At 39.1% G+C, this 25,346-nt stretch overlaps 1 protein-coding gene across 8 annotated transcripts in view; it reads right to left on the bottom strand.

Moving 5' to 3' along the window:
- TAF2 (TATA-box binding protein associated factor 2) overlaps positions 1 to 25,346 on the bottom strand; it is a 108,225-nt gene that overhangs the window by 33,233 nt on the left and 49,646 nt on the right. For 6 of the 8 annotated variants that reach the window (XM_055431600.2, XM_055431599.2, XM_055431601.2 and 3 more), the window contains 8 exons: positions 22,452 to 22,645; positions 21,506 to 21,645; positions 17,620 to 17,689; positions 14,614 to 14,723; positions 4,980 to 5,209; positions 3,514 to 3,669; positions 2,931 to 3,036; positions 462 to 584 (listed from right to left, as the gene is read on the bottom strand). In XM_055431600.2, the coding sequence (XP_055287575.2) occupies positions 462 to 584; positions 2,931 to 3,036; positions 3,514 to 3,669; positions 4,980 to 5,209; positions 14,614 to 14,723; positions 17,620 to 17,689; positions 21,506 to 21,645; positions 22,452 to 22,645 (1,129 nt within the window). The remainder of the gene's footprint in view (positions 1 to 461; positions 585 to 2,930; positions 3,037 to 3,513; positions 3,670 to 4,979; positions 5,210 to 14,613; positions 14,724 to 17,619; positions 17,690 to 21,505; positions 21,646 to 22,451; positions 22,646 to 25,346) is intronic. The other 2 variants (XM_055431602.2, XM_088844640.1) reach the window with 1 other exon arrangement.

Genomic DNA, 25,346 nt, shown 5'->3' with positions numbered 1-25,346 from the left:
TACTCACAGCACAGAAACAGACCCAGAGACACAGAAAACAAACTTGTGGTTACCACAGGGGAAATGGGGGAAGGCACGGACTAGGAGCGTGGGATGGACAGACACACTATTATACAGAAGACAGATAACCAGCAAGGACCTGCTGTATGTACAGCGCAGTGAACAGCACTCAACACTTTGTAATAACCCATGTAATGTGAAGAAGAACATAAATACATTTAACAGAATGACTGTGCTGTACGTCTCTGAAGCTAACACAACAGTGTGAATCAAAAATAATCCAAAAAAATATACATGCAGCTTGTATTTGAAAAAAGAAGTCTATGTTACATAATACAGTAATGAAAAGCAAGTCCTCAGATCTATAGTTTTTAATGTATTCTTTACGTTGATAAAGAAACTTTATGAAGTTTATAGATTCGTTCTTGAACAAAATAACAACGATAGTAACAGCACTTTACCTGTTCCCTTCCGTGGGAGTTCCATATTCCACTGGGGCTTCGTGGTGGGCGTGCCATCACAGCCTGCTGAGTGCTGGGGTATAAGAGCAGATCGCGAGTTAGCTGGCCGATATTTGGAGAGCCCTAAAGTGCAAAGAAGAGGAAAAACAGGGATTTATTTCTTTACTTCCCCAAAGAAGAAAACAGTCCACCTTAAAACCGGTATCAGTTCAACAGTAAAACTCTAATGATAAAAAGAATACTATTTTTTAAATCTACTGAAGATCCCATTTGATTTAATCCTTTGTCATGGTTCTAATATACTTAAGTCTGAGAAAAATAAACATTCAAGCAAGACCGTTCACCTGACTGAACTGCTGAACATATAAACTGGAGTCTATATTCTGGCACAGAACCATGTCATGTTTTTTATTATTTATGTGGAACTTTGCATACAGTTAAGCATTTCTGTTCTCCCCAAAATTTATTAATAAATTCCATTACAATATTTAACTAACAGATCAAAATAATTTAGGGATTACAGAAGACCTTTAAAACATGAAATGATGTAATGGTAAAACATGAAGAGCACTGTCATACCAGGAGACCCAGGTTCTAATGCCAAATCACCCACAAATTAGATACACAGTCTAGGTAAGACATTTCTTTCTGTGTGTCTCGTTTTCATTTGTCTCATGGAAAAGTTCTAGGATTTGGGTCTAGGATTGAGTTGGATGTGTCACTGAGGGCAAATTATTTAATATCTCTCTGATTAAATTTACTTATCCATACAATGGACAGACTAGAAAAATAACTGTCATGACTGCTTACGATTATGAAAGCCAAAGAATTCAACCTGTCAGTTTTCAAATATAACTAGGTTCATATTCTCTTTGATGCCAATTCTTAAATTCTCCTAGCTCATCCCCGATTACTAGATAGTAAAAAGTAATCTAGGTCTTACAAACAAAACTAAACAAAAACCATACCAAGGTGGGTAAGGAGAGCTGCACAAATACAACATGTTTAAAAAAACCCATTCAAACACAAAGATCATAAAAGATAACCACAGCCAGCATGAAGTATAAATAGGATTTTCCAGTAAAAAGAAACAGGAATAGTACCTACTCCTAACAAAAAAAGAAAAACAGACATATTCATAATTAAAGAAATATATCATAAACCTGAATTATAATGATAATCATAATTAATGATCATTTAAAATGGTAATTATAGTTAAGTATCCTTTAAGTTATCACAGTGACAATAAAACACTACATGCAGTACAAAGCATGCTGATGACTACTGATGAGTGGCATCTTTATGCATCAACATGGGTGAATTTCAGCAGCATAACGCTAAGTGAAAGAAGCCAAGTCATGTTGAGCCTCACAGTTTCCACGTAATTCACAAACTAAAGGCAAAGTAAACATATCTGTGTGGCACACTGTACAGAAAAGCAACAGAATGTTGAAGGAAAAACAGCTGAGACACCATTTACTTACTCGCAATGCAAAGACAGAACAGAATCAGGAGAGAAGCACAGAGAGAGCGGCCGCAGAATGGAGAATGCCACACAGGTGAACGGTGGCGGGCGGGCTCACCAAGACCTGCTTTATTACTGTATTTCACAACTACAAGCAAGTTACACCAAAGCTTTCTTTCTGAAAACTGAGAAATGTTGACGACGTGAACTAGGTATAATCTCTTCAAAAAAGCATTATGGCAATAATACCAAGAGTATGAAAATCGTCTAAAGATAAGTATCTTACAATAAAGCCAAAATTAATCTTTTTACCAAAAATATATTTTAAGGGATTTATCCTAAGCATAATTTGACAAAAAAAGAAACAGAAGCTTCTATATGAAGACACTCAGAGGGATTACTTGCATAAAATTAAAATCAGAAACAAATGCCTGCCCACAGGAAAATAATAAGGTAAATCAAACTGTATCAACTCGATACTGTCTCAGGTAATATTTTCAATAGAAAAGATTATGACGTTTGAGAGATGTATGCAAAAATCTCTAATATGACATATTACATGGAACAAGCAGTGAAAAAGATAAAGTAGTTGCGTTATGGACTGCATTAGTTGTAGTCAAGAAGTTTTATATATAATTACAGTTACATTATTTAAAAAAAAAAATCTCATTTCATTTTGAGGTTAAGTCTAAACTTCAAAAAACAAAGAAACAAAAAACAGAAATTAAAGCTACTGGAAGGAATCTGATGAATAGATTTTTGAAAAAACAAATCTAGAAGTAAGCCAAATACTTAAAAAGAACCAAAACAAAGTAGAAAATCAAAAGAAATATTAAAAAAAATGTATTCCTTTGCTGATATGTGTTATCTGATACAGTCTAGTGTTCTATACTGGCTGCCTCTAAACTTCATAGTGATTCTCTTGACAATAAAGCAACACACCTCAGACAGTGGCATCACGCAAACTCTCTCCACACCCCAGTGAGTGCAGTGCACCACCTTACCTGGAGTTGATGGCCTTTCAAGCATGTTCAAATGATGGGAAATGAAGGCCTGGCTGTCATGAACAGTATCCATATCAATCTCCTCCTCGTCTTGAGAACTTGAAAACTGTAACACAAACAGAACAAAGCAGGAAAGGAGCCGTTACGTCACTTCACGTCTGGACATTCGCTCTCAGGAAAGGCAGCAGAAAAGCCACAGGATATAGCCCCAAAACAAGTAAAAGGAAAAGTAGTCTTCTTCTCAAAAAGCATTAAGAGAAAGAGATGATGTGGCCCAGCCTCCAGAAGAAGCTGACTGGGAATCTCTGGAAGTGCACCAGTGGCTGAGGCCTGCCCTGCGCTGTGGCGAGCAGCAGTGAGCTGTGTACGTTGTGCACAGAGCTCCTCCCCCAGACAGAGAAGACGCGTGTGGGAACAGAGGTCTGACCATCGGCTGCAGTGTCTCAGACGGACACGTGAGTCTCTTAAGATTCAGGCAGTGCCCTCTGTTCCTGCAGAGGGACGCCCCTGCGAGCAGTCACAAAGGTGAACAGGAAGGTGAGCGCCCTACGCTGCTCACACAGGTGTGGCCTGCATGTCTTACTCTGATTCTGAGTGTGACTTTACTGCTATCCTCATTCTTCTCCAGTATTTGACCAGGCTCTAGTGGGGACCCCAGTGGGGCGTCAGCCTTCCTCTTCACTCCCTGCTGATGAGCTGACATATTACATGAGGCTTCCTTGGCAAGGTGATCATCTTCCTGTGGCAATATTCAAGATCAAAATTAGATTCCTGAAGACAAGTAGCTCATGTTACAGCTGAAAACTAAGACCTACAGCAACCACGCAGATGAGAACATGCCCAGTGCCTGAAAGTTATCAGCAATGGGCTGGAAACGAACCTCACCCTCTCCTATCTGCTGGTCTTTCTGAGAGAAGAAGGGAGGTGTTAAAGGGAACTTTTAAAACCTTCCCCAAAGCATATACCTTTTGGTGTCACTTTCTCCTCTTATCCTGAACACTCCAAGTATGAGAGTGGATAAATCAACATATATGGACAAGAATTATAAACATATTCATTTCCACTGGTTTATAAATAGATACAAAAGAACTCTTTAATGAGACTTTTTTCCTATGAAAAGATTTGTCTTATTTCTTCATAACATGAACTCTAGGATACATTTTAAATTTACAACAAATAAGTATGACTGTAGTTCAGAAAATCTAGGTGAATAATTTCTTTTAAATGACTATTCCTAACTAGCATAAAGAGAAATTTAAGTTTTAAAGTGTCAAAACACCAGTAGGGTATTTCCAGGCAAGTAATCTGGTCTAAATATTGGTGAAAAATGAAGCTTGAAGCACTGGGGATACTGTGTCATCAAAGAGCAAGATGCTTCTGGAAAATTTTCTTTATAGTAAAATAACTGATAGATCCTGAAGGTCTTTCTACAACAAAGTCTCATAATTTCATAATGCATAGTTGGAAATAAAAGTTTTTGTAAAAGCAAACACATACACATATACATAAACTAAAAAAAAACATAATGCATTTCTCCTCCCCCGATCAGCAGATTAACATGTTCACCAGACCATTCATTATTATCAACTTATTTACTAATGATTCAATAAGCAGTTGTCAGGCACTTCTCATATGTTTAGAATGATGCTATTAATGCAAAGTAGCAAAAAAAGAGAAAAGTCAAGGTCCTGTGTTCAAAACACCCTGCCACTACAGTGTACAGACAAGTTCGGCTAATATGTAGTCGGCTAAATGGTCATTTCAATTTTCAAAGGAGACACTTTGCGCGCAAGCACAGAAAGTCACTGTCACCAGAAGAGCAGTGAGTGGGCTGGCATCACAGCGTCTGCCATGCTGCCATCACGCAGCTGTCAGCAGCACTTCAGAAACTGAAAAGTGCTAAAGATAATGTCAGCCGGCACTCTTTTAAACAGCATGAGAAGCTGTTTGTGGCTCTAAAACCCAGGAGCTCTAAAGAAACAATTCTCTTCTTTGGAGCTCTAAGTAACAAAACTATTGATACTTTTCCAAATCACGTGCGATTCTTACAGGGTTCTGAAATCCAACTAGCTGTGCGTGACTACTTGGATTCACTGCAGCTTCTTGGTTGCCTGCTATGGCCTCTGGAATGATGGTTGGATTCAAGACAGCTTTTTTCTCTTTCAAATTAAGGACCAAGCCAAGTTCTGGCAAGGGTAAGCAGGAAGGTCTACTGAGGCCAAACAGTGTGAAGTACAAGTCCACAGCACCACACCGTAACCTCCAGTCGTGTGAAGTGCCTAGGGAGCAAATAACAGTAACAATAAAAGGTCAGTGTGCACAACTATCCACACACGTCCAGATGTCCAGAACCTGTACAAATGGAAGGGAAGAGAGGGTTATGATGCCTAAAAGGAGCCGCCGACTGACCCAGGCCCCAGCGGCAAGTCCTCTACTGTGAAGATGCTTCCTACCTTAACACCAGGTACCTACACACTGCCACAAAAACCATAGATGTTCTAAGGAAACACTGAATTTTACAACTGAAAAAGTCTAATTCTTTCACTCCTAGATATAAAAATTAGACACCTACCATATTTAAAATCTGAGAGTAATAAATTTGAGCATTAGAATTTGTTTTCAGGAGTAGGGTTCACGAGGTTCTTGGTGTGCCATCTTCCTAACATGCCAGGGTCGTGGTCTCAGAGTACACCTCAGACCACAGCAACATGCCATTAAAGAAAAAATCAGACAAGGTGAACAGGGATTGAATGAATGTGGAGCAGTTAACCAAGAAGGAGGGATTAAACGGAAGATTTAAAGCCAGAAAAAAAAATACTATTTTTGGAGTATTAGACTTATACTGGGCTTTCCTGGTGGCTCAGATGATAAAGAATCTGCCTGCAATTCAGGAGACCTGGGTTCAATCCCTGGGTTGCGAAGATCCCCTGGAGATGGGAATGGCAACCCACTCCAGTATTCTGAATCATGAGGATTCAGTACGGCTGTGGTGCTGTTGTCGCTCCGATAGGAACTCTAACTCTGTGTAAAGCCCCAAAGGACTAACTGTTGCCCGTTCAACAATATGGCCACTGAATTATCAAAAGCAGTTTCCGTCTTTTGATGGGGTGGTCATGGTTTATAACATAAATGGCATTATTTTGAGAGAGGGATAACTTAGGTATGGCATTGGTTTTTTTTTTTCCTTTTGCAGCCTGTTCAGTTCAGTTCAGTTCAGTTGCTCAGTCGTGTCCGACTCTCCGCGACCCCATGAATCACAGCACGCCAGGCCTCCCTGTCCATCACCAACTCCCGGAGTTCACTCAAACTCATGTCCACAGAGTCGGTGATGCCATCCAGCCATCTCATTCTCTGTCGTCCCCTTCTCCTCCCGCCCCCAACCTTTCCCAGCATCAGTCTTTTCCAGTGAGTCAACTCGTCGCATGAGGTGGCCAAAGTATTTCAGTTTCAGCTTTAGCATCAGTCCCTCCAATGAACATTCAGGATTGATCTCCTTTAGAATGGACTGGTTGGATCTCCTTGCAGTATAAGGGACTCTCAAGAGTCTTCTCCAACACCACAGTTCAAAAGCATCGATTCTTTGGCGATCAGCTTTCTTCACAGTCCAACTCTCACATCCATACATGACCACGGGAAAAACCATTGCCTTGACTAGACGGACCTTGGTTGGCAAAGTAATGTCTCTGCTTTTTAATATACTATCAAGGTTGGTCATAACTTTCCTTCCAAGGAGTAAGCGTCTTTTAATTTCATGGCTGCAATCAGCATCCGCAGTGATTTTGGAGCCCAAAAAAATAAAGTCTGACACTGTTTCCACTGTTTTTCCATCTATTTCCCATGAAGTGATGGAACCAGATGCCCTGATCTTTGTTTTCTGAATGTTGAGCTTCAAGCCAACCTTTTCACTCTCCTCTTTCACTTTCATCAAGAGGCTTTTGAGTTCCTCTTCACTTTCTGCCATAAGGGTAGTATCATCTGCATATCTGAGGTTATTGATATTTCTCCCAGCAATCTTGATTCCAGCTTGTGCTTCTTCCAGCCCAGCGTTCCTCATGATGTACTCTGCATATAAGTTAAATAAGCAAGGTGACAATATACAACCTTGACGTACACCTTTTCCTATTTGGAACCAGTCTGTTGTTCCATGTTGTAAAATAACTTAATGTAGCTTTTTACAACTGTGTATTCTATAGTATTTTTTCTTTTGGTGAAATTTTAACTGTTAAATGTTTTTGGCACTGTCCTTTGTACCATTTATTAAATAAAAATTTTAGTTGATATTTAAAAAAAAAAGTGTGGAGACATAATAAACATTAAAAAAAGACACACAAAAAAACAAAAAGCAGCAAACCGCAGAGATGGCAACAGGTTGGCAAGAGAGATGGCAGCATGTACTGGCCAGAGGAAAACTGCATCTGCAGAAACTCAGTCTAAGGCGGCTGAGAGACTTCTCAGCTTCTCTGATGAGTATCCGTGGTTTCACATCCGAAATCAGGGTCGTGGTCTCATAGTACACCTCACCCCACAACAGCAGCAGACCAGAGCACGGGCATGCCAGAACTCTTCCCACGTGCCTCCCAGTCCCCCAGGGGGACACTCCAGGCAGACACTGCCACAACACGGAACTGCCAAGATGAGATTATCACCTAGGCTTAGATAATGACTATGGTTTCTAGCCAGAATTTAAAATGACCTAGAGAGTGGGATGGGGTCCATCTCTGTAGCTAACCTTGAGATGGGTTCTGTTATCCTCCGATTTTTCCATATGAGAAAACTGAGGCTCAGAGATACTCCTGCCCTCACAAATCCCAAGTTTTAGGTAAACGTAACCTAAGAAAGAATGAGAATTTTTACACCTGAAACTGACAAAACATTGGAAGTCAACTATACTCCAATGTAAACTTTTAAAGTATAAGGGAAATGAATAAAGTTCTGAGGTTGAGAGTGAAGTTGAAGGGACATCTGCTTAAGCTTGGTAATTAGGGAAGGCCAGGAGGTAACATGGAGAAGGAAATGGCAACCCACTCCAGTACTCTTGCCTGGAAAATCCCATGGACAGAGGAGCCTGGTAGGCTGTAGTCCATGGGGTCGCTAAGAGTCGGACACGACTGAGCAACTTCACTTTCACTTTTCACCTTCATGCATTGAAGAAGGAAATGGCAACCCACTCCAGTGTTCTTGCCTGGAGAATCCCAGGGATGGGGGAGCCCGGTGGGCTGCCGCCTATGGGGTCACACAGAGTCGGACACGACTGAAGCGACTTAGCAGCAGCAGCAGCAGAGAATTTAAAACAGGTGAGAAGAAATATTCTTCTAGACAAGAAAAATAAACCATATAAATAATTTTGGCCAAGAAGTAGGGTTTCAGAAAAGTACTCTTTTAAAAAAGAGGAACGAAAAGGAAAGACATTGCTACAGTAAATTCAGGACAGTTAATAATATTAAGTTTTGTGGTTTTCAACAACAAATATTAGAATAAGTAAATAAATTGCAATCAAGTAATGATTTTTATGAGATATACTCTAACAGACCCTGGGTCAGGAAGATCCCCTGGAGAAGGAAATGGCAACCCACTGCAGTATTCTTGCCTGGAAAATCCCATGGAAAGAGGAGCCTGGCGGGCTACAGTCTGTGAGATGGCAAAAGAGTCAGACATGATTTAGCAACTAAACAGCAACCATAGCAGGTAAGTAACTGTTATATCAACTACTTGCAAGGAAAACCCACATGGGTGTGTACTTTCAATTGTCAGAGGAGTTACGATTTTACAGAGTTCACACTATATATCCTCCTCTGTGTCAGGCACTTTGCACATCATGAAACAACTGTCGGTCTTACTTGAGACATCTTCAATTTTGCTACTATGTGGTAAGCTAACAACAGATACACAACACTGCTGGAAGCAAGAGAAAAGCAGGAGCTCCGAGAAGCAGGAGTTTTTATATCATAAAAACTACAGAGAAACCAGAAATGGGAACAGTACTGAGTGAAGGTAAGGATTTTACACTGGAAATCCATTTCCTTCTCTGGAATATCCATACCTGGACACTTCAATGGACTCAAATTGCCCAATGTCTCCTCCTCAATGCTTTTCACACATGGAAAGGTTCCACAGAGGACAGGGATCGCATTCCTGGACCTTCATCACAGAGGCTAGAGGGACTCAGCCCTCTGAAGAACGGAATGAAGGCTGCCGAACAGCGAGCCCTCCATGTCTACCACTCGGGGGAGAGCAGGAAAAGACGCCCATCTCAGACACGCTATCAGTAAAGAAACCAGAATGGCTTGGGGTGCATTTACAACTGGAATAAGACTAAACCTTGCAGGTGAGTACTGCCCAATTATGTCAACTGCAAACGATTCTGGAATCTTTATATACTGTAGATGACATCGAAACCAGTCAGGCAACTGAGTATAAACTCTTATTTAGTTTTTTTAAAAAAAGCATTGTCTCAGTTTTAAAAAGCAGGTGGGAAATGTGTATTCTGGTGAGCTGGGGCGTCCTGTTTCCTGAGGGTCAGCTAAGGACCATGAGACGGCACGGGGCATGAAGGCTGCTGAGAGGCCCCAGTCTCCACAGCAGGCAAGCTGTTACTCTGTGTTTCCATGTGGACTCTGGGTCTGGGCTGGTAAAGGTTCTGGCAGGCCTTCAGTCTGGATGGAGGAAGCAGCACTACACTATTCTTACGGGACGACCTTGACTGTCTCCCCCTCCTCAAAAACCTAAGTTGTAAATATTACAACTTGAGGCTGACAGGATGGAGTTAAAAAATAAGCAGTGCTTCTGTTAAAATTATAACACAGAAAAAAAGGAGCACATTCTATTTCAGGCCATGGAATAAAATCTTGAAATGGTTGTCACTTTATAGTGGCATTAAGTGGCAGAATCAGAAAACACGGGCGGGACGGTCAGGACAGAACCGACCACACGGCGGTCATGCTTGTGGAGCCTGACTGACACGTTTTCAAGCTTCTGTCATCAGTACGGAATGAGGAGTTTACTGCAAAATGTCCTGGAGACTTCCCTGGCGGTCCAGTGGTTAGGACTCTAAGCTTCCACTGCAGGGGTCGTGGGCTCAATCCCTTGTCAGGGAATCAAGATTTCATAAGCACGACCAAGGAAAAGAAAAATGTCCTGAAAACAGTGCCTTGATCAGTTTTAAACGCAATCACCTCAGATAACGAAGGACTGATCTTTTCTAAGATCAGATTTGTTACCTGAGCAGAGACCATCAGCCCTGAGCACTGCCTCTCTGACTCAGGTGGGCAGGGTGGGTCCCAAAGCATAAGTGCGGATCAGAACGCAAGGGCAGCACTGCTCCCCGAGGGGGAAAAGTAAGACTTTTTTCTTGAGGGGGGAGGAGGGGGATGGATATATGAGTATTCCTTGCTATTTAAGTGACTGAGTTGGGAGGGGTAGCTGGCAGATTAAAAAAGTCTTCAGAATGCTGCAACTAAGTAAAAACCAGTAACTCTCTCAGGCAATCCTCTAATCAGTCTTCCCTGTCTAATGCCCAATGTTCTCCAAAAACTTTAAAAAGAAAAAAACAAAAAGCCTTCTAAATTATCTGAGCCACTCCTACTGTTCATATTGTTCTGTTCCCATTTATTTATACATCTGAAGAACAAGAGTAAAAAACTGTTTATGCCGATGGCTTCGCTGATCTGTTCTGTTTAGATTATTAGCACAAATAATTCCAAACGAAAGCAGTAACTGTACTTTATTCTGAACACTAGCAAAAATAAATACTAAACATCAATCAGAGCTTGAATTTGTATAACCACAATCTTCCAATGGAGTTCAAACATTTTAATAGAAATTGTCCCATTAATCTTAAACACACATTTATTTTGCCCATGAAACCTTCCCTGAGAAGTGATATGTGACTTCTTCGTACTTCATTATGACTATCTATCAAGTGGCACTCCCTCAATCATGGAATCATGCATTCTTGCTAAGAATATACTCAACACAGTATAGTTCATGTCACATATTAACTGCTGAATGATCTTTTACAAGTTCGTGAACTTGTGTGCTCATTTCTTAGATCTAAATGACAGTTATCATAACATCCTTTTAGGTAACCACAAGTAGCAAAATACAGAACATCATGTAAACACCAGCAATAATTCTTCTAGGTACTAGGGAAAACATGAGAATAATAATTTGGCAATATTGATATAAATTGGGTTATGTGCTATTTTGTAGAGATTTTGAGGACAAGGGCCATTTTATTTTCAATTTTATTATATTTGAGTGAAATATCTACTATGGTGCCTTTACTCAGGGGTATTGTCCTATGATTATGAAACTCAGGGACAGAAGTCATACAACCACTTAACATTTCAGTGTTAGTAAATTAAATAATTTTTGAAAAAGAATCGGAACTTGTTATTTAGGTGGGATTCAGTGAAGTAGTCACTAATGAGATAGGCAAGCAAGTTATCTTCCGATACTTTAAAGAGAAGGTAAAGTGACATATTCATTACAATGAATACCCACTGCTCCCTCACCATCTATCTGTAGCAACTTCTCTCTAAGCCAAACACTTCTAGTCTAGCTTTAGATTTAATTTTAAATCAAAACCAGTATTACAATTTCAACGTATCGGAGACATAAGGCAAATTTTCTTTATATATATATTATAGTTACAATCCTACAGGAAGAGATTAGTGATTCAATTAAACAGAAATGTCAAAGAATATGAACAATTTACAAAATAGGAACTGCTGACAGCTCACATATCTGAGAAGTACTCAACATAATATCATTAGGATGTCAGCATAACAACCTTTTCGAGCACTTCATATGAACTAGTTACTGCATTTTACAAATAATAACATTTAATTTTCAGTTTGCAGAAGTACCTCTATTTTAAAATGAGAAAGTCATAGGCTTAGACAAGTCACACTGAGAGCAAGTCATTCAGCTGAGGTTTAATCCTCAGCAAACTGTTTTCAGAGCTCATGCCTGGGATCACTGGCTGCCTCCTGACTTCACCCAGATAATGTAAATTAAAACCGGGACAATGAGATGCATGGTCTCCACGGTGCAGAAAGCTAACACTACATACCGCCCTGAAAAGGGTACACGAGGAATTGGTTACCTCTGGGAAAGGCCATTAGGAGGACTAGTGAAGAGAAAGAAGACTTGTTTTTCAACCCTCTGTAACCCTTCTGAAATAAAAACAACAGTAATACTGTGCAACTTCATGTTTATAGCTCTTTAACCAAATTCAGACTGAAATTGAAGAAAGTAGGGAAAACCACTAGACCATTCAGATATGACCTAAATCAAATCCCTTATGATTATACAGTGGAAGTGAGGAATAGATTTAAGGGACTAGATCTGATAGATAGAGTGCCTGATGAACTATGGACGGAGGTTCGTGACATTGTACAGGAGACAGGGACCAAGACCATCCCCATGGAAAAGAAATGCAAAAAAGCAAAATGGCTGTCTGAGGAGGCCTTACAAACAGCTGTGAAAAGAAGAGAAGCAAAAAGCAAAGGAGAAAAGGAAAGATATAATCATCTGAATGAAGAGTTCCAAAGAATAGCAAGGAGAGAGAAGAAAGCCTTTCTCAGCGATCAATGCAAAGAAATAGAGGAAAACAACAGAATAGGAAAGACAAGAGACCTCTTCAAGAAAATTAGAGATCAAGGGAACATGTGATGCAAAGATGGGCTCAATAAAGGACAGAAATGGTGTGGACCTAACAGAAGCAGAAGATATTAAGAAGAGGTGGCAAGAATACACAGAACTGTACAAAAAAGATCTTCATGACCAAGATAACCACGATGGTGTGATCACTTACCTAGAGCCAGACATCTTGGAATGTGAAGTCAAGTGGGCCTTAGAAAGCATCACTACGAACAAAGCTAGTGGAGATGATGGAATTCCAGTGGAGCTATTTCAAATCCTGAAAGATGATGCTGTGAAAGTGCTGTACTCAATATGCCAGCAATTTTGGAACATCAGCAGTGGCCACAGGACTGGAAAAAGTCAGTCTTCATACCAATCCCAAAGAAAGGCAATGCCAAAGAATGTTCAAACTACCGCACAATTGCACTCATCTCACACACTAGTAAAGTGATTCTCAAAATTCTCCAAGTCAGGCTTCAGCAATACGTGAACCGTGAACTTCCAGATGTTCAAGCTGGTTTCAGAAAAGGCAGAGGAACCAGAGATCAAATTGCCAACATCCTTTGGATCATGGAAAAAGCAAGAGAGTTCCAGAAAAACATCTATTTCTGCTTCATTGACTATGCCAAAGCCTTTGACTGTGTGGATCACAACAAACTGTGGAAAATTCTGAAAGAGATGGGAATACCAGACCACCTGACCTGCCTCTTGAGAAACCTGTATGCAGGTCAGGAAGCAACAGTTAGAACTGGACATGGAACAACAGACTGGTTCCAAACAGGAAAAGGAGTACGTCAGGGTTGTATATTGTCACCCTGGCTATTTAACTTATATGCAGAGTATATCACGGAGAAGGCAATGGCAACCCACTCTAGTACTCTTGCCTGGAAAATCCCATGGACCCTGGTAGGCCACCATCTATGGGGTCGCACAGAGTCGGACACGACTGAAGCGACTTAGCAGCAGCAGCAGCCCCAGCAGAGTACATCATGTGGAACACTGGGCTGGAAGAAGCACGAGCTGGAATCAAGACTGCCAGGAGAAATATCAATAACCTCAGATATGCAGATGACACCACTCTTATGGCAGAAAGTGAAGAGGAACTAAAAAGCCTCTTGATGAAAGTGAAAGAGGAGAGTGAAAAAGTTGGCCTGAAGCTCAACATTCAGAAAACTAAGATCATGGTATCCGGTCCCATCACTTCATGGGAAATAGATGGAAAAACAGTGGAAACAGTGTCAGACCTTATTTTTTTGGGCTCCAAAATCACTGCGGATGCTGATTGCAGCCATGAAATTAAAAGATGCTTACTCCTTGGAAGGAAAGTTATGACCAACCTAGATAGCATATTAAAAAGCAGGGACATTACTTTGCCAACAAAGGTCCGTCTAGTCAAGGCTATGGTTTTTCCAGTGGTCATGTGTGCATGTGAGAGTTGGACTGTGAAGAAAGCTGATCGCTGAAGAACTGATGCTTTTGAACTGTGGTGTTGGAGACTCTTGAGAGTCCCCTGGACTGCAAGGAGATCCAATCAGTCCATTCTAAAGGAGATCAGTCCTGGGTGTTCATTGGAAGGACTGATGCTAAAGCTGAAACTCCCAAATACTTTGGCCACCTCATGCAAAAAGTTGATTCACTGGAAAAGACTCTGATGCTAGGAGGGACTGGGGGCAGGAGGAGACGGGGGCGACAGAGAATGAGATGGCTGGATGGCATCACTGACTCGATGGACATGAGTTTGAGTGAACTCTGGGAGTTGTCAGACACGACTGAGCGACTGAACTGAACTGAAACATTTGAGTCACTTTCACTAAATTAGTATTTTTGTTTCCTCAACTACCCTGTGTGGCAAAGTGCGTGGCTATGCCCTTATCAAATGTTATCGCAGCCACCATTGTGAAGGTAAGTATGGTAAGTAGTCTCCTTAAAAAACAATAAAATGAAAAAATTAACCATAGTTCTTTAAGTACTGAAAATCTGTTATAAAGTGAAAATACCTCAGTAACAAAAGCTTTCTTAAAAGCCACTGCTCTCTTACCAGAATTCATAAGTTTCCAAAGTTGATCTACCAAAGCTTCATTGCATAAGGGAGACTCCATGCTCTTAGTAAAGGGTGGGTTTTTAGTCAACATATTTAGAATTTTATGTCTGAAAGATAAAGAGAAATTAAATTTTTGCTAACCATGAAATAAACACTTGAAAATGATCTGAAGTTTCTCCATCTTACTTTATCACCTCTCTTCTTAGACTAAGAACTTTCTCAAACATTTAAAAATAATTCAACAGTTTGAAGTTTTTTCTACATACAGTTGTCACTACAGAGATAAAATCACTTTTCTTGAACATATGAATTAAGTTAAACATATACATGATTAGAAGTGGAAAATATATGATAATACATATAATATACATAACAACCACTTGCTTAACACATACTTAATTAACCATATACATCATACTAAATGCTATACATACAGTGGTAAAAGATGACAGAGTCTCTGTCTTTTTAAAATTTATGTTCCCATGGGGTGACAGCAGTTAAAAAAACAATTAAACTATAAAATTAATATTGATATATATGGGTAGTATGTATATACTTGGGTAAAGGAATAGCTGTAGGATCTTATGGACAATTATTACTCAATGAACCTAACCTAGAGCAGGGAATCAAGAGAGTATCCTTATAGAAATGACGTTCAGCTTAGCTCTAAAGCATAAAGGGGTAATTACAAGTAATTAGTTTCTTTTCCTCCAAATTTTAAGATTTCAGCCCCCAAATTCTGCAGAGCTTTATCTAACTCTAGTGATCTAAATCAGTAATCCTGATATATATAATAACAAAGAATTTTTAATGTTAAAAGAGAGAAATTTTAAAAATCTGTATTTTTTAAAAGAATTAGTTCTTATTAAAGGCCATTTTACTATTAGGAGTTTAAAAATCAACCAAAAGCCATAAAAATAAAATGCTATATTTGAGGCAAGAGAGAGGAAAGTCACTGATGTTAAGAGAGACAGAAATAGCAGAAATAGAAATGTTTGCCTATCTTTAAGACTAAGAATCCTATCCAATTAACAGCAGAATAGAGCAGTTCTATATGATGGTTACTCCATGAGTTTAAATAATAGAACAGATTGGAGGTTGTCAGAGGCGGGGGTGGAGGTGGGGTGACATGGGTGAACAGGGTCAAAGGGTACAAATCGCCACTTAGCTTATAAAATAAGTCATGGGGGGATAATGTATAGTACGGTGACTATAGTTAGTAACAACTGTGTTGCATATTTGAAAGATGCTAACAGAACAGATCTTGAAAGTTCTTATAAGAAAAAATACTTGTAACTATGTATGGTAATGGATATTAACCAAACTTATGATGGTGATCATTTTTCAAAATACACAAATAGAGAATCAATATGCTATACACCTGAAACTGTCAATTATACCTCAATGGAGATAGACAGGAAGGGAGGAAGGAAAAGAGAAGGTAATGATGAGAGAAAAGGACAAAGTTTCTATTCAAAGTATAAAAACCAGAGGGGGAAAAAACCCCACAAAAATACAGCGACTGATGTCCTAAGACACCAAATAACACACATACAATACTGTTAATGTGGTTAACACTCCTATCCTGTAATCATTCACTACTATTAAAGCTTTTTAAAGACATGCTGAACTTTTTTAACTGTAACTATGAGCTAGATGATATGAAGTAAAACCTAAGAGGTCCCCTATTGGTGATAGAAATAAACCGTATCAATTATGAAGTAAACATGTCAAATATAATCATGAATATATCTTTAAATAGATTTTCAGTTCACAGTATAAATAAATGCTCTTGAAACTTGAATATTAAAAGCTCCACAACATTTCAAAAGCAATCAGATTGTACAGTATCTAATTTAGAAATACAACTTCAAATATTAGCTAAAATGGTCTTCAAAATGCAGTTTTGAGATCTCAGAAGTATGTGCCTTAATGTTAGTTCCTGATGTGACTTGAAACATAAATGAACACATGATGAGCTATATTTATAATTTCTGTCCCTACTTGCTATCAGCAGCACTTAATAAACTTTCAAACTCATGAGCTCCACCAGAGGACAGACGAGGTTGGCTTCCTGCCAACTCGCGGTCACGTGAACACGGACTTCAGAACGGGTGGTTATGAGCTTTGTGTCCACACCAACCTGACCCTTGGATATACATCAATCCAAGGACGGATTATTTAAAATGCAATTCATATCACAAATCAAGAACCATGAAATAAAACAGAAAAACTGTACAAAGAGTATGTTTTAATAAGCACTGCTTGAAACACTGAAACACACAAGGTGACTTAACCAGGAACCTACTACAACTAAGCTGAGAGCAAGTGCTGCTCAAAGCTCTCTCCGTTAGGGGCCGCCATTGCCTACGTGCCTCACGCCCAGACGCAGCGCAGGGAGTTAGAGGCAGAGTGTGTCTGCACGCCTCAGGAGAGAACGCTGCCAGGTGATGTGCAAACTCGAGCAAGACAGTGCTCCCAGGCCTGTGTTCCTGTGTCTAGTTGTGCCTCACATCCAGACACAGCGCAGGGAGTTAAAAGGCAGAGTGTGTCTGCACGCCTCAGGAGAGAACGCCTGCCAAGTGACGTGCAAACTCGAGCAAGACAGTGCTCCCAGGCCTGTGTTCCTGTGTCTAGTTGGGATGGCTAAAACCTAAATTATGTTCCAGCTTTCAAATTTCATTTAATGAAACTGAATTATTACAACAAATGAACACGAACTTGAGTCTATTAGGTGTAAAGAAAGGAAGATAGAAATAGTAAAAAGCTTTAATCCTGCTCAAATACACAATAAATATCCTACTTTGCAAAAGCAAGCAGCAGAAATGATCAAAATGAAGAGAATACAAAAATGATAATAGTTACTAAGTCAGGACTGGAATTTTAATTTCCCTTATTTTCTAAATTTTTAACAATGTTAAAACTAAGACTTAACTCCATGTATAATTTTCTAAAATTACTTACTTCATGATTTATAAAAACAAAATGCACAAAAAAACTAACCTTACATAGGGTACAGGGTCATTCTGAATCATGTTAAGTAACCACTGCAATTCTTCATAACTCCTGTCCACTGAAAATAAAAATAAGGAAATGTATTTGTTGTTAATTTTAACAAATTAAACAAGTGACAAACAAGGAGTTCACACTTAATATTTAGGACTCTGTCTCAGCCAGATTTCTAATCAGAAAGAAAGGATGTAGGCAATTTCTTACATTTTTACTGTAACAGGCTGCTTTGCAGCTTTTACCAGTGTTGTGCTGTCCATGCCGTCAACACATACAAAACAGGACCAAGGCTCAGATCAGTGCAAACACAACATAGAACAAAACAGTTAATTTATTAGAGCCCTAAATCAGAGATGAATAACTCTAAATGGAAATGTGCTTAAATAGAAGTCTGTTTCCAGATGCTCAGATCAAATTATAGAGAGGTTTGATAGTCAATGGTGTCTCAATTAAATCCCACAGTGAAATGCTGCTGCCCAAGTGGTTTCTTTCATTTCAGAGCAGCCATAACTTTTCAACACAACGTAAAAAACAGCTGTAAAACCAGCACTATAAATATAAATAACTTTAACAAAGTTCACTAGCTATTTCCAATTACCTTTTTAAAAAGTATTATATTTATGATTTGAAAACCTTTATTTTCAGAATTCAATTTCTAATATTTTCCATTCTTTTCCTCTTCTGCTGCTGCGTCACTTCAGTCGTGTCCGACTCTGTGTGATCCCATAGACGGAAGCCCACTAGGCTCCGCCATCCCTGGGATTCTCCAGGCAAGAACACTGGAGTGGGTTGCCATTTCCCTCTCCAATGTGTGAAAGTGAAAGTGAAGTCGCTCAGTCGTGTCTGACCCTCAGCGACCCCACGGACTGCAGCCTACCAGGCTCCTCCATCCATGGGATTTTCTAGGCAATAGTACTGGAGTGGCTTGCCATTGTCTTCTCCGCTTTTCCTCTTCTAGTGAACTGGATTTATAGTACACCTTTAAACATCTTTCAATTAAATCATACTCACTAATTTAGCATTCTTCTGGAAATCATAATATTCTACTTGATTTCAGTTCAGTTCAGTTCCAACTCTTTGCGACCCCATGAATCACAGCACACCAGGCCTCCCTGTCCATCACCAACTCCTGGAGGTCACTAAAACTCATGTCCATCGAGTCGGTGATGCCATCCAGCCATCTCATTCTCTGTCGTCCCCTTCTCCTCCCGCCCCCAATCCCTCCCAGCATCAGTCTTTTCCAATGAGTCAACTCGTCGCATGAGGTGGCCAAAGTATTGGAGTCTCAGCTTTAGCATCAGTCCTTCCAATGAACACCCAGGACTGGTCTCCTTTAGGATGGACTGGTTGATGTCCTTGCAGTGCAAGGGACTCTCAAGAGTCTTCTCCAACACCACAGTTCAAAAGCATCAATTCTTCGGCAATCAGCTTTCTTCACAGTCCAACTCTCACAATACATGGCCACTGGAAAAACCATAGCGTTGACTAGACAGACCTTTGTTGGCAAAGTAATGTCTCTGCTTTTTAATATGCTATCAAGGTTGGTCATAACTTTCCTTCCAAGGAGTAAGCGTCTTTTAATTTCATGGCTGCAGTCACCATCTGCAGTGACTTTGGAGCCCAGAAAAATAAAGTCTGACACTGTTTCCACTGTTTCCCCATCTATTTCCCATGAAGTGATGGGACAAGATGCCATGATCTTAGTTTTCTGAATGCTGAGCTTTAAGCCAACCTTTTCACTCTCCTCTTTCACTTTCAGCAAGAGGCTTTTTAGTTCCTCTTCACTTTCTGCCATAAGGGTGGTGTCATCTGCATATCTGAGATTATTGATATTTCTCCCGGCAATTTTGATTCAGGTAGTACTAATTCATGAAAACTTCCTGTTTATGAGACAGTGAACATTATTTGTATACCTTGGCTGGGAATAATGGCCTATTTAATGAATCTCAAAATTTTCAGATTTTACAAATTGGTAAAAGTCAAAATAAAACTGAAAACTGACATAGGATTAAATTTTTTTCTTGCTAAGAAATATATTAAAAACATTATCTTTACCAGCATTCTTTGAAAGAAAGAAAATTTTAACCCTCGACAAAAAGGAAAAACAAATGACAGCCCTTGTTAAACTTGGGCCAACATACATGAGACGCACACTATACTGTTCTTCCGTTCCGTTCTGTCGCTCAGTCGTGCCCGACTCTTTGCGACCCCATGGACTGTACCCTACCAGGCTTCTCCGTCCATGGGATTCTCCAGGTAAGAATACTGGAGTGGGTTACCATTTCCTTCTCCAGGGGATCTTCCCGACCCAGGGATCGAACCCAGGTCTCCCGCATTGGAGGCAGACGCTTTAACCTCTGAGCCACCAGGTTCTTACCCTGTTATAATTTCTTTCGAGAAGCAGAATTCCTATGGAAATTTACACAAAAATGTAAGGATTTGCACATATTTTCTTCTAATTATGTAAAATTTAAGCAATCCCCTCTTTACACAGTTAGATAAGAAATTGCCATAACTTCTTTATTCCCCACATTTTAGTGTAATCTGGAACTTTAGATTTATACATTTCTTATATTTACATACTATTTTTTAAGAACTATGTTTTGAAATTTGCATTAAATTTTACATGTCAACAAGTATTTAAACTTAGCTCTTTATTTTACAGGCACAGATGCCTGGCATTTCACTGGGAATTTCACATCACACGTTCATCAATCTTGAATTATTATTTTGGTTCACCTCCAGATCAGCTGAAAATTATCTTTGGGACAAAATTTTTCAGCACTCCATGTCACGCAGAACTTCCCCAACCAGGGGTCAAACCTGTGCCCCCTGCACTGGAAGCATGAGTGGGGACCACTGGAGAAGTCCGAGAATTCTGTTTTTAAAAATATTATATAGGATGTGGTCTTCTAGGTCTTCAAGGATACAAGAACAACAATTTAGCAAAGCAGAGAATCTTAGATCATAATTTCCCCTAAACATTATGTTGGCCTGTGCGCGCTGTCTTTTGAATTCTTCATACTCTGAAGAATTTATAGGCTACATTATTCTTTTACCTTGCACAGTAAATGGGTTCTGACGCTTCTAGGAATAGTTAGAAATTTACAGACTTTTCCTTAATCTTAAAATTTTAAATTTCATCAGACTCTAGCTTAGGTCAGTCTCATTTTCACTCTTTCAAAGAATCCTATTATTTCTTGGATAAGAGGATATAATATATCCTATTATTTTCTTCCACCTATTATTCTTCGTGAAAATTCTTTTTAATATTTTCATCTCCTTAACTTTCTCCTCTGTATTTCTGACAATGTTCTGAATATGTAATATTCCCGTATTCACTTTTTTCCTCCCCTCCTGAAGTTCCCACTTACACCTATTCCCCCTCAATATTTATTTATTGGTTGTGCTGGGTCCCCGCTGCAGCATGTGAGACCCAGCTTCCTAAGCAGGAATGGAAGCCAGGCCCCTGCACTGGGGGCACGGGGTCTCAAGCCTCTGGACCACGGGGGAAGTCCCCAATTGTTAGCTCTTCTTCGACTTTCGCAGAGAAAACTTCTGACAAGTACAAAATGTTTTCTTGAATCCTTATATAATTAGAAATTTCTTCCAAGATATCTTGAAATAACATGCTAATTAAGGCTACAGAATGATACACAGACTTTTAGGAAAGACCAAAGGTATCTATCTATAATTTCATTCTTTTCTCCCATTTACAAATTCTTATATGAATTCTATATTTACCAAAAATTCTAAATCAGTGAGTTAATTAAAAATCAAGATATTTGTATGCACATACCATGAAAATCCTAATGACTAAATAGTAAATGGTAAGCAATTCTTTCTAAAATGATATATGCATATATTTCTAAAGTGTTACCTTTAGTGTAATCAACCACCGCTTCCAAAGCTGCTATTCTAATGTCCACAAAGTGGCCATATTCTGCGTAAGATTTAAAAAGAGATGGATCACTGGGCACATGTCCATTCTTCTGAAGCACTCGTATGGCTCGCAAACAACTAGGAAAATAGCATTTATAGTTAAATACTTTGTTAAAGTATTTTGAATTAAACTTATTTCCTAGAAATTTAAAATAATCTGTAACAATAAACTGAAAAATTGATGTAATCTGAATCCTCTTTTTAATTTTTTAACACTCAGTTTTTAAAATGACTCTAAAAAACTCTATTAAAAGAAAACACATTTCAAAACGTTGGAAATCCAATTTCACATATCATTATATTTATAACAGGAACCCACTATAGAAAAATGTATTTAGCAGAAAATATAACTTAAATAAAGTACTCTTTCTAAAAGTTTTAGTGATACAAATATAGTTTATTCACTAACATATATGGAAAGCTAAGACTATATTGCTGAATCGGTAAATCAACAATTTTTTTTTAGCAAACTCCTAATGAAACAGATAAAACTGTTGATAGTCATGTACAAAAAATTTGAGAGAAGCAAAAAATCTTAAAAGAAGCCGAACAATAGAGGGATGTTTAAACTATATCCTATGGGATAAAAGCTTATGCAGATATCAAATATAATGCTTATGAATAATTACTGATGACATGAGGAAGTGTTCATGATATAAGCAGAACATAAAAATTATATATATAAGCCAAAAATTAAAAATTGATATGGTTATCACAGGGAAAAATTTAGAAGACCTTCTCCAGAAGAGTAATAATTTACCCATGGATGGTAGACTCATATAAGATATTTTTTACTTTATTTCTCTGTTTTCTATGAGAATAGATTTCTCTAATAATTATAAAAGGAAGTAATTTTAAGAAGCAAATATGAAGAATCGTTATACCTGACAGTGATGGTGTGCCTGTAACTTGGAAGAAGTTTTTCCATATTCAAAAACCTAGTGATTTCTTCAAGAATGAGTCGCACGTCCGGATTTAAGTTATCCAAAGTTCGAACTTCATTATTCACACTGACTGCAGGCGTAACAGAGTTGGCAAGGGCATCAATCATCTCTGCACGATAATAGTTATCTGAAAACTAAGCCAAGAAACAATGACGAGATGATGATAAATCTACACTTCTTTCCAAAAGTGAATGAACTAAAATACAGTAACTTTAAAAACATAATTTATCTGCAAAGAAAAGCAAGTTTTCAGGTAAGTATTCAACTCTGTCCTTTGGCATAGAGTCACATATCGGAAAAAAGAGTGAAAGAGGTTTACTGAACAGTAACACACTAGCTACTAGGACACGGAACCACAGACTGGTTTCTACAGGAAAATGAGTGCATCAGGGCTGTGTACTGTCACCCTGCTTATTCAACTTATACGCAGAGGACATTGTGAGAAACGCTGGCTGGATAAAGCACAAGCTGGAATCAAGACTGCCAGGAGAAATATCAATAACCTCAGATATGCAGATGACACCACCCTTATGGCAGAAAGTGAAGAGGAACTGAAGAGCCTCTTGATGAAAGTGAAAGAGGAGAGTGAAAAGGTTGGCTTGAAGCTCAAAATTCAGAAAACTAAGATCATGGCATCCGGTCCCATCGCTTCATGGCAGATAGATGGGGAAAAAGTGGAAACAGTGGCTGACTTTATTTTTCTGGGTTCCAAAATCACTGCAGATGCTGATTGCTGCCATGAAATTAAAAGACGCTTACTCCTTGGAAGGAAAGTTATGACCAACCTAGATAGCATATTAAAAAGCAGAGACATTACTTTGCCAACAAAGGTACGTCTAGTCAAGGCTATGGTTTTTCCAGTGGTCATGTATGGATGTGAGAGTTGGACTGTGAAGAAAGCTGAGTGCCGAAGGCTTTTGAATTGTGGTATTAGACAAGACTCAAGAGTCCCTTGGACTGCAAGGAGATCCAACCAGTCCATTCTAAAGGAGATCAGTCCTGGGTGTTCATTGGTAGGACTGATGCTGAAGCTGAAACTCCAATACTTTGGCCACCTGATGCGGAGAGCTGACTCATTGGAAAAGACCCTGATGTTGGGAAAGATTGAGGGCAGGAGAAGAAGGGGATGACAGAGGATGAGATGGCTGGATTGCATCACCGACTCAATGGACATGGGTTTGGGTGGACTCTGGGAGTTGGTGATGGACAGGGAGGCCTGGCGTGCTGTGATTCATGGGGTAGCAAAGAGTCAGACACGACTGAGAGACTGAACTGAAGACACTAGCTTACTTGACGAATGTTTACTACATGTAAGGCACTCATAGTAATCCAGCCAGATATGTCTAAAAGGAAGACCGCAGTTCACAAATTCTGCTGGTAATATAGAGTTTTGAATCAGCTATTTCTGTGTTCCACTCTCATCTAAGACATCTAACCAAGGGTCACCAGGTATCTGCAGAAAGCATCAACATAAAGAGAGACCAGAACAAAGGGGGGAAAGCAGCTTGGAGGAAATAAGGGTATGCAAAGAAAAGAAAACCAGTAGAGGGAAAAAAAATTCAAAAGTTATCATTAACATAGTCTGAGAAATAACCAATGATATGCCTTCCAACAGCATAATACATGTTTAAAAGAGAGAAATATGCAGGAAATCAGAATCAAAATTAAATTGGAATATAAAATTGAAAAAAAAGAACTTGAAATTTTGAGCAAAAAAGTTAAAAAATAGGAAAGAAAGCACAAGGAATCTGGAGGACTGGTGCAGAAGACATTAATAGGAGTTGTAGTAAAAGAAGCAGAGAAAATGGAGGAAACTATCCCCCAAAATGAACAAAAATTCCTAAATCCACATCCCAGTCAACTCCCAGAAGACTAATTTAATTGAAAGCAATCCAGGTTGGCTTGATTTAAACTCAGCAAATCAGATGTACTGGCCTAGAAATTTTAACATGGAGCAAGGAAATTAATTCTACCAGCAGGGTCATTTGTATTTAAAGATTACTTAAATAATGTTTATAAGTTTTCTGCAAGTATATTTATAGCTCCATTGTTACTGTGGATAACTACTTTCTCTCCAGTAATAAACCCATCTGTTGACTTGCTGGATTTCCTCACTGGGTGAAACCTTGCGGGCCCAGAGTCAGACTGTCCCATATACAGCAGTTCTTCTAGTTTCCTGTTTGTTTTGGCTGCTCTGAGCAGCACGCAGATTCTTAGTTCCCCAGCCAGGTACTGAACCTGCACCCCTGCAGTAGAACCATGGAGTCCTGACCACTGGACCTTCAGGAAGTCCCAAATATATGTTTACTTTGAATGGAATGTGCGATGGCAACTAGCATGCCTTCTTTTTCTTTCTAACATGGTGTACTGCCTAGCAGAGCACAGATTCTCAAAAGCACCTGCCAACTGTGAGAATGATAATGAGTAAGGTGAGGTAACCTTTGGAGCAGGGCATTCAACAGCCATTTACTAAACTGTGAATAAAGCACATGTTACTGTTAAAAAAAGAAGAGAGTCAAATTCGTCAATGAACACGTTATCCAAGAGGAACTGTTTTCTGATAGAAGAAAAAAGGAATGAGAAGAAAATCAGGCTGTCAGACTTCACCAAAACAGACGTCAGCTGAGTTCCCAATATTTGATGTGCTACTCTTTCCACATTATAACCGGTATAAGGAACATTTAAAAATCAACTAATCTTGGTTTTCAGATATCTAGTTATTATAATAAAACATATTTGTATGTTTCTATCTCTAGAAATTTCAAGTCCCATAGACACAACAATGATTTCACAGTCTAAATATTTCTCTGAAAAAAAAAAAAAAATCACTGGCTA

The sequence above is a fragment of the Moschus berezovskii genome, chromosome 16 (genome assembly GCF_049115385.1).
Source record: "Moschus berezovskii isolate FMDL1 chromosome 16, NW_MosBer_1.0, whole genome shotgun sequence".
NCBI classification, from domain to species: Eukaryota; Metazoa; Chordata; class Mammalia; order Artiodactyla; family Moschidae; genus Moschus; species Moschus berezovskii.
Note: the sequence above shows the minus strand (reverse complement) of the source record. Positions and strands in the feature narration are given on the sequence as shown.